This window comes from Arachis hypogaea, chromosome 14 (assembly GCF_003086295.3).
Source record: "Arachis hypogaea cultivar Tifrunner chromosome 14, arahy.Tifrunner.gnm2.J5K5, whole genome shotgun sequence".
NCBI lineage: Eukaryota > Viridiplantae > Streptophyta > Magnoliopsida > Fabales > Fabaceae > Arachis > Arachis hypogaea.
Genome location: NC_092049.1, coordinates 142,075,300 through 142,089,294, shown reverse-complemented (window position 1 = coordinate 142,089,294; position 13,995 = coordinate 142,075,300). Strand labels below are relative to the sequence as shown.

General features: G+C 28.1%; 2 protein-coding genes across 3 annotated transcripts in view; one reads left to right on the top strand and one right to left on the bottom strand.

Annotated features, from left to right (window-relative positions):
- LOC112798159 (heat shock cognate 70 kDa protein 2-like) overlaps positions 1-13,995 on the top strand; it is a 200,987-nt gene that overhangs the window by 14,699 nt on the left and 172,293 nt on the right. The window lies entirely within an intron of this gene.
- Positions 3,812-5,870, bottom strand: LOC112795485 (uncharacterized). The gene is made up of 2 exons (XM_025837414.2): positions 5,725-5,870; positions 3,812-4,805 (listed from the first exon to the last, which is right to left on the bottom strand). The coding sequence occupies exons 1-2, from the start codon at positions 5,768-5,770 to the stop codon at positions 3,985-3,987; spliced, it is 867 nt and encodes a 288-aa protein (XP_025693199.2). The 5' UTR covers positions 5,771-5,870; the 3' UTR covers positions 3,812-3,984.

The window sequence follows — 13,995 nt, the reverse complement described above, 5'->3', positions numbered from 1 at the left end:
AAATTCCAAACCCACCGCATCATTACCCCAAATTACACTACATCAAACTTAGTAATCACCTCCTTCTTTGTCTCTATCAATCCTATCATATTCACATTATTTTTACACTTAAATTTTTTACCATTTCTCACTTTCCAACACCCCCTAAACTCCTCATATTCCACGAACTAAATCATTTAAAAACTTTATTACACACCTTATTCCGATTTTTGGGGCGACTCCTTCTTACTTTCTCTTTCTTTTTTTTTTTGCCTTCTTTTTTGTGCCTATACTTCATTTTGAGCTTGGAGAATAGCTATAATGTCCACATCCTCGTCATATAAAACAGTTCCTGATTCGACCACCAGATCTCAAGCAGCCCTATTTTCAGCCATATTTTTATCCCAACTTTCTCCTAGCTCATTTTGATTAGTTTCATCTTCTGCATCCTACTCTGAGTCCCCCGAATCTTCTAAATTCCTTACAGTCCCTTCATCCTTCAACCCAGTTTCCTCCACCACTGTATTCTCATCCTCTAAATCTAAATTCTATACTGCATCACCCCTCATCAGACATATGCCAACATGTTGCTTACCACTCCCGTCCAAACTAGCGTGAATCTCATTAACGACACTTGGTGGAATATTTTCCTTCGCTATGTTGTTCGAACAATGCTCCACACTTCTGCCAATCTCCTTTCCGGCTTGATTCTGCTCGTCAGGTGCATCAGGCACTTCACGCTTCTCCCTGCCCTCCATGCCATCAAGCTCAGCGCGGACATTATCACCAGCAGTTGACTTTCGTGCTGCTCCCAGATCAGTCTCGTCAGCACTGTTCACCGTGACATCAACCCCTTGGCGAAAGATAAGACATTCGTATTTGAAAGATTTTTTCAATCAAATTGGTCTTTCAAATATTACGAATTAATAATATCTGTCCTTCGATTACTCTACTCACAATTTTCGTCAACGATTGATGATGTGAAATGTTAACTGACAATCTGACATGACACATAACATGTTCAATTAGACGTTGACTAAATATGTTTATGAAAATTTATCAATTTAGTCATTAGGTCATATTAGGAATAGGATTTTTGTAATTGAAAAAAATAATTAAATTAATAAATTTTCATAAACATATTTAGTCAATGTCCAATTAAACATATCAGGTATTATATATATTATCAATTAACGTTTTACAACATCAATTTTTGAAAAAAATTGTTAATGAAGTGACTGGAAGAAAAATATGATTAATTCGTAATCCTTGAAGGACCAATTTGATTGAAAAAGTCTTTTAGAAATGAATTTGAAAAATATCTTATCTTTTAGGAACTAATTTGACTATTATCCCGTTAGAAATCACGTACTGAAACCAACACGTCATTAACTATGTCTGTAACTCTGTATAAATACTCCTCTCTTTTAAAATTGGTGTATGTGTTTTATGGTGCCTTGAAAAAAGAGTGAATTCTATCTCTTGTTAGGTTATAACCTAGATACAAAATTTATAAACACTATAAAATTGTCCTTCAAAATTTGCTACTGTTACTACTTCTACATTCACAAATCCTTGTTTCTTCTACTAGATGGAGTCAAATCAGAGTACTAGTGCTAGAGGAGGAAACAAGAAAAGAAATTATGAGAAAATAAAGAAGGTTTGCGAGATATCTGCAGTGGTGTTCAAGCTAGCATTTGATCTCATTATGGGCGATCCTGTTTCTCTCGTTGCTCATCTTATTGAAGCGGTCGTTGATGACAATTCTTGAATTTTCACCTATTTTAGAGTATATATAGGTCTCTAAAATTTTGTACGTAAAACGTTTTTGTCTCCAAAATTTTATTACATTTTAGTCAAATTTATTATTTTTATTTGAACAAATAAGTCTTCGATAAAAAATATGACGAAATAATGTATATGTTGTATTTTTATAAAGTTCAAAAATCTCTACGTAATAAAAATTTTTTGGAGACAAAAATATCGGATACAAAATTCTTTAAAGTCCTATTTGAATATATACTTTTTATTTTATATTCTTGTCTTCTCTTTTAGTAATATTCTTCCAAAATTCATAGTTGAATAAATAATTATAGAAGAATGTTAAGAGTCAATCAAAATTTATTATTTTTCATCATCAATCAAATTAAAAAAATTAAATTGATAATTGAATGATAAAAAAAATAATAAATTTTGATAATTCTTAATTTTTTTATAATTATATAATTATTTTTAATTATCAAATTCATATAAAAATAGTTACATGTAATCTGCTTTCATCTAATACAAATATATTTGATATTAATAGATTATGAACATATATAAATACTTAGGGTTTGGTGCATATATTTGAGTTGTATTCATATAGTTGTACCTTCGAAGGTTTCTATTATAATTTCAGCAGTAAAAAAGAAAGAATAAGTTCGTATTCTAAAGTATTATTAGAAGACAAAAACATAATCACAATAAACAAAGAAAAATAACTACAGTTCTTATTTACATTCTATTTATATACAATAATATTAAAAAGATAAAAAAATAATTTAAATTTATTTTATTTAATATTTATTAATTTAAATAATAATTAATAAATATTAAATAAAATAAATTTTAAATTTTTTAACTAATTTTTTTTGTTATTAAACATTTTCGATTTATATATACCACCAATAATTAACCGTCTTTTGTATGACTAATGATAAGTCTTGTATGAGTATTCGAAAATAAAATAAGGATAATATAATGATAATATTTATTTTCACTATAAGAAAATTATCTATTTAACTACTTTATCTTAAAAAGTGTAACTAAAAATGAAAAAAAAAATATGATGCCTTTAACAAAAAATATATTATTTTTTTTCTTTAGCGTGAAATAGTTATTTGGTCATTGTCTATTCTCAAAGGCAACACTTTTAACGTTCAAGAATAGAGTGCGCTTTTCAAGTAATGATCTTCATAATCAAAAAATATGCTTCTTATCATTCATGTTTAAAGAATAAGCTACTCTTATTTTTGTTACTATATCACCTTAAAAACGTAGCAACAGTATTATACATATAGCTACTTTTTTAGTATCTGATTTTGATAGCTGATTTTATTAGTATCCAAGTATACTTAGCATAGTTGTTATATTATGCGCGCATGCATGGAATATGATATATGTAATACATCATTAGTCTTAACATAAATAAATTCTGATAATTTTTTAATATTTATATATTTTATTATTTTTTATATATGTGTTTTTAATTTAAAGATAATAGAAAGTAAGCTAAGCTTTTCTTCCTACTACTATTATTATTCCCTTTAATAGCGAAATCTGAATTTTCTTCAACAGTAATGGTTATTCTCTATACAACAGAGAAGAATTCAAAGGAATCATAACAAGATTCAATGCTTGTTTCTTTATGAAAATCGATAAGACTCTAAAATACATTGAATGTTTCTATAAACTTCATTATTATTGCTTTCAAATCAGAGGAATGCTCATCCTTATTACATTAATCCACGCTACTTACTTACAAAACTAAGATAAATGAAACTTCTCGAGTGGAGATCATTGCTAATGACCAAGGCAACAGATAGAATCACTAGCTACTCCTTCTTGTTTTGATTCAGCCATAAATCAAGCTGCATATACCACCAATCCCACCAACCCTATCTGTGGTTATTTATAAATCACACACTCAGAGATAAAAGTTAAAGAAAAATTTATATGCAATACAAAGGCCTTGTGGAGGTTTAGAAATCCTTTTTCCTTTCAAAACCTTATTTAAAGTGGTAGTAGTTTCTTGAACAATTCCTAGATAAGCAAAGTAGTGAAAAGGGACTAAATATAAAAGTTTCACACACAAATTTTATTTATTGATGAGATTGTAAGGATTATATTACAAGCACACCAAACTCATATATAAAGGGAATTGCTCAACTGAAATTAAAAGAAGTGAAACGATTCAATAGAAAAGTATTCATTTAATTGTTTTCACGTGAAGTTAATAGTTGATTAAGAGGAGGAGGAGCTAGTAGAAAACAATCCCACAAGAGCAGGAAGAAGAGCAATTGGATGTCCTCCTCCAAGAATTAATGAAAACAATAGCTTGACTACCACTGTTGTGGCTGTCTTCGCCACCACCTTCGTTATCTCTGATCCTTTTGAATTTGATTTTCCTCCAACTTTTTTTACAACCTTCATATTATTCCCAGTAACATTATTGGTCTGCATTCTTGACACTACAGCTTTCTCTTGGGAGGAATCTTCCTCTTTGAGTTTCTCAAGAAACAAGTCCTTAAAACAAAAAACATGAAAGCAATCTCCATCGGAAGTTACATATGACCACCCTTTAACTTTGTTATCGTCCCCAAATTTCTTACGCTCACATAGGCGACACTTTTTCGGAACGTTTTGTTGCAATGTGAGTGTCTTTGTCGCGTGTGACTCTTCATAAGAAATGTTGTCTCTTAGCTTCGAACAACATGGATGCAAATCCAAGCCTGTGTCGTCGACATCTTTTGTAGCTTTGCGATGATACACAAACCCTTTCACTTCCATTCTACATGCATCACAATCCCTAGGACGCCCAAGAGGTTTCTCTAGGAACGCGAATACTTCTCCTTTGAAAAATGAATGACTTACGGGGTTTTCACGATGAAGAACAGCGCTTGCACATTCTTCATGGAGGACATAACCTCTGCAATTCTTTTCTTCACAACGGTAACTGCGTCCACACCCTCCTTCTTTACATCCATCGCAGCTATATGGCGCTCCGGGTGGCGTTGACATTAACGCGTGTTCATGGATGCCGGGAAGAACAATATGCTTCTCCTCTGCAATAAAATATATATTGAAATATAAATTAACAATTAAAATAAATTAAACTAGTGAAAACTCACCTGCAGTTCACTTCACTTGAAGTTGATATCTGAGAGTCGTTAGATAAAAATTTAGTCAAATCAGTCAAATCATCTAAGAACTCTCAGGTATCAACTTCACGTGAAATCGACTGCACCTAAGTTTCTACCATTAAACTATATATATTTATGGTAGAAATTCAGATGCAGTCGATTTCACGTGAAGTTGATAGGTGAGAGCCGTTAGATGATTTAACTGATTTGATTAAATTTTCATCTAACGGCTTCCAACTATTAATTTTACGTGAAGTTGACTGCACCTGAGTTTCTACCTATATTTATACATAAATACATTGACGACTGATTTTAGTAACTAATTTTGATGTAAAAATAATATTTTTAATTTATTAAATATGATAAAAACTCATATATAATTGTCTTCGTATAAAGTTGATAATTGAGAACTATTATATAATAATTTAGTTAAATTTATCAAATCATCTAATAATTCTCGACTAAGAAGTTGTCTTCATATAAGTTTTTACTATTAAATATTTATATGACATAATAAGTTATTTAAAACTTAAAAGTTCTAATTCACTTCTTAAAAATAATATTTTTATATGAATTATATATTAAAGGATATTTAAAAAAAAGTTGGACGCCAATTCTTCATCTATACTCCCATTATATATATATAATAAATATAATATAGAATATAAAAATATATATAGATATAAATATAATTGTGCAAATGTTGGTGAAAATAAAAAAAAATAAAAACTTCTATTATATATAATATAGATATAATAAATGCGCAAATTTTGTTGAAAACAGAATTTTTTTTAACACTATATACAAATTAAATCCGTGTTATATATAATTATACATATACCATTTATAGAAGATCCACGGTGACTCGAAGAGGAAGAGCTATCCATCTGTGTAGAGTCAGAGTGAAAGAGGAAAGGACGGAATAGCTAGAGACAATGATAAAGAGAGAAATTAAAGTATAACTCGAGATAGAGCAAATGTGATTGTGCATTTGTGATATTGCTTGTGTCTATTTATAGAGGAAATGTGACTTAGGCAATAAAGAAAAGTATAAGTAAATAATTATTAATTTTATATTTTTTAAAAAATAAATTTTAAATAATTATTAATTAATAATATGTAATTCAAAAATATTTGTTTATTTGTTATTGGTGAGAACCTAACGAGATTATTGTTGGTAGCGATAAATGTAATTGCCTTGCCCGTCCTTCAAGTACAATAACAAATTAGAATTTCTCAATGCATGAAACTACGTGGAATTTCACGTAATTAGTAGGCCATACATGTAGTTTGACGAGGCAAATATAATATAATATAATATAATATATACACTAGAAATTTATGCACATTAGCATATACAGTGGCTGATGCATTTAAGGATATTAATTAATTAAGATTATAATAGTACAACGCTTAGCAACTATAAATAATTTAAACATCAATTTGAATTAATTTAGTAATTAATTTATTAATTTGCTTAAATAATCAACTTAAGAGAAATATTAGGAGACTAATAGATTTTATAATTTATAGTCATTAATTAACTATTATTATTATTTTTAGTAGTGTAAAATTATATCTAATAACATATAATTATTTATTTTTTATTTATTGATTAAATATTAACCAAATTTTAATAAAAATACTGACCCAAAACTTATCTCTTAACTTAACGTTGAAAAATTTCATAGATATAAGTTATAACCTTTATAATTCTATATAACATCCACAATTGTGATGAAATTGTATAGTAATTTCTTGGCTTTGTTTTGGGAGAAATTTGAATGTGATGTGATGATAACAGGAGAAAAGATCAAGTTGTTTTGGGATGTGGTTGTGTTCATTATTATTGGGAGCGTAATTTTAAGAATAATACATGATTTTCTGAAATTTCTTAATTAATTGTTTATATAGATTGGCACATCTAGTGGAAAGAAGAGTGTTATATACACGCTTACGGTGTATTTGAAAAACAACATCGTACTTTATATAATAAATAGTTAAATATGAGTTTATCTAATGTGTATTCTAAAAGCACATGTTAAGATGATAAATTAAAAAAAAATTAAAATATAAAAATTTAAATTTTAACATATTTATTTTTTATTTATTAAATAAAAATATTTAAAACATACTGTTAATAGTAGTTTTATTATGTACCTTAAAAATACATATTAATTAAATTTTTTAAATATTTATAAGCTAGTTATTATTTAAAGATTTTTGGTTGTATAGCAATACTCTTTAATAGGGGGACAAAATGAAACAAATTATGACGTTAAACATAATTTCTTAGGTTTTTTTTTTTTTTTTGTATATGGAAGTAAAAGTAGTGATATATCTTAATATTGTAATTTTTGGTATTTTTTAAAAATGTGGAAGATACACAAATTAGAGGGTTCAATTTCTATACTTTAAATTTTTTAATTTTTTTAACAAAATTTTTTCGGTCTGATTTTTGTACTCTCACAAATTCTTCGGTCTGATTTTTGTGCTTCTTACAAATTAGACAATCTGATTTTTATTTATCTACTTAAACAATTCCATATTTAAAAATAACACCCCATTAATTCACATATTAAAAAAATACCGTTACTACTCCAATATCAAAAACAAAATCTTCTAATTTCCTATATATTTTGTAATAAATTCTAAATATCAATGGAAGCACTTCTACTTTGATTTGACTCCTTCTTACAAGTAGAAGAAACAAGAATTTGAGGCACTTGTACTTTGATTTGACCCCTTCTTACAAGTAGAAGAAACAAGGATTTGTCATCTTAATTTATGAAAATATATAATATAAATATCTAGTATAATTCTTAAAATTATATTATAATTTTTTAAAAAATTATTTAAGTATTTATTAAAAAATAAAAAAATAACTTTTTTTATAATAAATTTTTTTATATTTTTTTAAAATAAATATTTTTAAAATTAAAAAATTTAATATAAAATAATTTATTTATAAATTATTTTTAATATAAATATTTATTATTTAACCTAGTTTTTCGAGAAGACCTCCTAAATTAAAGAGTAGCAGATTTTGATTACCGTACCCATAAGTCCATACGACCATACGCGTTATTCAAAATTGATCTTGCCTCGAAATTGCGTCTCTGCCCCTAAGGTGCTTTTTCAATTAGTTTCCAATAAAAAAAACCTTGATTAAGAAAGGCATCCGTTAGATATTTATTAGAGGTAAATTATATAATAAAAATATAAGTTTATAGATATTTTTTTTATAAAATCTAATAATATTATTAATAAATTCATTTTTTTTAAATTATACAATAAAAAATATTCATAAAAGGAATTTACATTTTTTTATATAATTTTAATTTGTATTATAGAATGTATTTTATTAAAAAGTAAGAATTCATATATAATTATCTTTACATAAATTTAGTAATTAAAAATTATTATTAGATAATTTGATAAATTTAATTTGATATAAAAATAATTGTATATACATGAGTTTTTATCTTTTTTAAAATATAATAATATATGTGTTTTTTTTATTAATTTAAATTTATTTAAAAATATTATTTTATAATATAGTATTATAAGATAAATAAAAAAATTAAAAAAATGTGTTAGAGATAATTATTAATGTATTTTTTATTTATTTAAACTTTTAAAAAACAATTTTATGCCCCTCACAGTGAATATCTAAAAAAAAAAAAAAAAAACTAATGAGCGGGATTCAATTGTGTGACGGCCTAATAATTCCTAGAGCGAGGCCGAATTTGTATCAGAGAAGAAAAATAAAAGGTGTTTGTTATGCTACGATGATAAATTCATACGTATTGATACATTTAAAATATGGATAAATAGTAACAAGTCACGTGGAATTATTTTTTACGTCAGTATTTAATTTTTTCTTTTTTAAATATATATTATATCACCACCTTTACTAATATATCCCTTTAATTAAATAAAAAAAAATATTTTTTATTTAATTTTATAAAAAGTCTTAAACATCCTTACTTTATTTGATTAGACAAAAATATCTTTTTAAATCAATCAAATTTTAGAATTCAATTAATCCTAATTTTATAGTTTCAATTAATTTAAACAATAAAACAAAAACATATTAAAAAAATAAAAATCAATCGTTCTTCGTCTTCTCCAATTTCCCCAATCATTCATCCCCTCTGACGCAAAAGGAAACATATAAAAAAAATAAATCAAATGCGAACAAGCAGGACGGCGAACCGATGCCGTTGTCGGCGTTTAGAAGCACCTTGAAATCGAGTCCTTCTGATTCCGCCTCAAGCGGCTCTTTGATAGGCGGGAGCAAAGAGTTGCCGACGTAGGCCTTCTGGAAGGAGATGAACGAGAAGAAGGGCTCTAGGCCCCCGGTGACAGGGTTTGTGAAGATGTACAGCTTTCCAGAGTTGGGAGAGAAATTGAGGGCGTTGAGGGCGCAAGGTGGGGGATTAGTAATTATTGTTAGGGTTTTGCCGATTAGATATGAATGATAGTAGGAGAAGGCGAAGAACAGATTATTTTTTATTTTTTTTTATATGTTTTTCTTTGTTTCAGAGGGAGATGAATGATTAGGGAAATTGGAGAAGACGAAAAACAGATTGATTTTTGTTTTTTTTAATATGTTTTTGTTTTGTTGTTTAAATTAATTGAAACTATAAAATTAGGATTAATTGAATTCTAAAATTTGATTGATTTAAAATGGTATTTTTGTCTAATCAAATAAAGTAAGGATGTTTAAGACTTTTTATAAAATTAAATAAAAAATATATTTTTATTTTTATGATCATCACTTGGGCTGCGTTTGTTTACAGAGACAGGACACTAAGACATGAATAATAAGACACAAAATTGTATTTGGTAGAGAAGATATGGACATAGATAATGTGTCCAGAGATACTGAATTAGTGTATTTTGTGTTTATCATGACAGGAAGGACACAGAAATACTAATAAGGGACACAACTTATTTTTTTATTTTTTCTTTTATTATTCTTGTTAATTTTTTATAATTATATTTTTTATTGTTATATTTTTCATCTCAAATTTTTTGAATAAAAAAAATAAAAATAAATTGAATTTTCATAATTTGTTTTAGTTTATCACCAAACAAAATATAAGAACACAAAATTTTATGTCTCTGTTCATCAGTGTCTTATCCTATCCTATTTTTAATGTCTTGTCCTATCCTATTTTTATAAACAAACGCAGCAGCCTTGGGAGTAAACTATTCTTCCCAATGCCTCGTACATTATTTAGCCTTCGCCTAGGCTATTTTGTAAAATCATTTTTTTTCTAAATCTTATTAATCTCAATTTTTCTCTGCTAACCAAATATACATTATAACTTTAGAGCACAATAAACCATATCCGGGTGCATTTAGCTAGGTGCCATCACTACTTCAATATAATAAGCTAAGTGCAACAGTGCATGGTTGCTTTAATTTCCTCCATACAGAACCACAGACAATTCATCGTGATCACGAGTCTCACAGGCAGAGTAAATGTAACAGTAAAGACTTGTTTCTTGATTGAACTTCATCGTACAAATAATAAGCTTTGTTGTTAGAAAGGAGGAAGAGAGAACAATAGAAAAAAAGTTTATGTGTATTCAAGTCGTATAAAATTATATAATATAGCGATAATGTTAAAGAGACAAAAAAAAAAATAGTCAGAATTTATTTTATTTAACATTCATTAATTATTATAATAATTAATAATAAATGTTAAATAAAATAAGTTATAGTTATGGTTAACTTTTTTTAGTTACTAAACATTTCGATAATATAAAAGAATATTTATAAATATTAAAAAAATTGAAATAATAAAAACGTAATATCTTATAATAAATATTCATACATACTAAATAATATTAATTAATCTAATTGATCTAATTATACCGTAACAATTGTGTTAAATATGATGTCGGAGACTCGGAGTAACATTACAGTGACGAAAACAGAAAGCGAAATGCAGCAAACTTTGAAAGAGCCCAAGTCAGTCTGGGTCTTTCACTCGTTTGATATGGCGATAAATATAGAGACAATAGAGTTAACGGCGTGTTGAACTATCAGTTCATTGCTCTTTCCTCGAAGTTTCGCATCTGCCCTGAATTCTTAGTTTCCAAGACAAACCTTTGAATATGAGGCTAACTATTTTGTTCATGGGAGTGGTGAAATGGTAGATATAATTCAATAGAGAAACTTTTGGGCGATCAACTTTATTTATTCTAAATTATCTTTAATAAATAAATGGTATTAATTTATGTAGGTGTAAAATTTTGATAAATATAAACATAAATTATGTAATTTTTGTATATAAAATATTTGTAAATATGAGTGTAAATTATTACTAGTTAAATATCGATTAAAAATAATAATATTTACTAATCATGTAGTATTATTCATTCTAATATTATAATTTTTGATATTTTTTAAAATATTAAAAAAAATAAAATTAAAAAATCCAATTTTTATATCTTAAAATTTTTAATATTTTTTAAATAAAGATTGGAGAGTCAGATTTCAAAAATAGGAGAATTATCCCACCCTAGTACCATCATATGCATTCACCAAGTACGTAGCTATAGCAAAATTTTTACAATAACTTATAAAAGAAATAATGAATTTAATTTTGATACACGGTTATAAAGTAACTTTACACGTGCATAAAATTATGTGATGTTATATCAGTAAAAATAATAATTTTTATATTGATCGCGTGAATGGTTATTCAAAAGAACAAATATAATTGCACGACTGTATAAAACGTTTTATACTTTACATCAAAATTAAACTCAGAAAACAATATACATATTCTTAATTATATTATAATATAGAAGCCCGATTCCAGTGACATTTTTGTGTTTCATATCCATTCATCATTTGAAGAGAGACAATCCAAGGTCTATTCGTGATTCAGCTATGAATGGAGCACATTTTATTTATTTAAAGTGGTAGTTTAATTTCTTGAACAATTTCTAGATTATTAGTAGTGTAGGAAAATGACTAAATATAAAAGTTCTTACGACGTAACCAAATTCACATGCAACTTTTATTTACTGATATTGTAAAGATTACAAAGCACACCAAACTCACATACAGGAAAAAATTTAGGGCATCAACTTTTTCAAAAGCATGTAATAGCAAGAAAAAGTGAGTTATTGGATGAAATCTCACACCAATCTTATACCATTAAAATCATCATTGATGATTATTTGATGGCTACAAATCACAAAAATTACTAACCCTAACACTCCTCATAAATTAAAGGGAAACACAATTTACTGCTCAAACGGAAAAGAAATAAACCACTCATCAATAGAAAAGTATTATTTAACCTCACTTTTACATCTTCGCCATCCTTGTAGCCCATCTTCTCCATCTCCTTCATCATCTTTGAATTTGAGCTTCCTCCATATTATTGGCTATAGTCCAATGTACCAAAGAGTAGGAAGCATAGAATTTCTAGAATGATGTTATTGTTAAGACTATTAATTTATGTATGACTGTATGTACATACTAGATTGCATGCCTGCACGCCAATATAAGGATCCGATCTTACAAGAATTAAAACAACGCCAACTTACTTACAGAAATAAATATATAAAATCAGCCATCAATATAGAATATATATTAAAAATAAATTAAATTATACATATATGATAATTAATTTTAGTGATTGATTTTGATGTGTAACTAACATTTTTAATCTATTGTCTAATCGAAACAAAAGTGAAGGTAGGAAAAAAAAGTAGTAGGCCATCAAAAAGAAGAAAATCAATAATGAAATTAATTAATAGAAGAAGTAGCTAGGGCTTCCACTAGAGCAAGAACAAAAGAAACAGGATCTCCAAAAATAGCTGAAAATATTAGCTTCAGTACCACTGGTGCTATCTTTCCCACCATCTTCATTGAATTATTTGATCCTTCTCCAACTTTGACAACTTTCATATTATTACTCTCAACAACATTGCTCTGCATTTTTGACACTACAATCTTCTTTTCCGAGAAATAATCATCTCTGAGTTTCTCAAGAAACAATTCCTTAAAACAAGAAACATGATAACAATCTCCATCACAAGTTAAATATGACCACCCTTTAACTCTGCTATCGTCCCCAACTTTACGACTCTTACATCTAACACACTTTTTCGGAACATTTCGATGCAATCTCAGTGTCTTTGTTTCATCTAAATCTCTATAAGAAACGTTGTCTCTTAGCTTCAAACAACATGGATGCAAATCCAAGCCTGTGTCATCGGGGTGGCCGTTATCGTAGCGATGATACACAAACCCTAGCACGTCCATTCTACAAGCATCACAAACCCTAGGGTACCCAAGGGGTTTCTCTAGGAACCAGAATTTTTCTTCTTCGAAAAAAGAATGACTTACAGGGTTTTTACACTGAAGAACAGCGTCTGCACATTCTTCATGAAGGACATAACTGCAACCTTTGTTTTCACATCGGTAACTTCGTCCGAATCCCGCTTCTTTACATCCGTTGCAGCTATATGGTGCTCCGGCCGCCGCCGTCAACGTTAACGCGTGTCGATGGAGATGATTGGGAAGAACCAGCTTCCTAAATGAGACATTTTCGGAAGACGATGATCGATGAGTACTAATACACTGCGAAGCATGTCCGGAAAAGGATGAATGTTGAGTTGTTCTAATAGACTGCGTCATACTTAATGGTTTAGATGAACGATGTTCGGAAGAAATCATAGAAGATGGTGATTGTTGATGCCTAAACGAGTGTGAGGTAAGTGTGGAAGAGGAAGATTGTTGAGTTCTAATAGATTGCATCATATTTACTGGTTTGGATGAATCATGTTGAGAAGGGAACATAGAAGATGATGATTGTTGATGCCTTAACGACTGTGAGGTAAGTGTGGAATAGGAAGATTGTTGAGTAGTTCTAATAGACTGCCTCATACTTACTGGTTTAGATGAGCCATGTTCAGAAGAGAATGAATGTTGAGGCCTAATAGAAGAGGAGGGATGTTGAATCCTTTTTTTCCTGAGACTTTGTTGAAGTGTCGGTTTTGCACTGCTATCCATTAGTCTTTCTTCTCGGAACACACGTATATAGTGATGAATGAATGTAAAAGGAAACAGAGGCAGA

Bases quoted from the DNA above. Each gene is read 5' to 3' on its own strand.
- LOC112795485 (XM_025837414.2), bottom strand. From the start codon at position 5,770: ATGGATAGCTCTTCCTCTTCGAGTCACCGTGGATCTTCTATAAATG. The intron at 4,806-5,724 runs GTATATGTATAA...ATTTTATTGCAG, and splicing joins CCGTGGATCTTCTATAAATG to AGGAGAAGCATATTGTTCTT.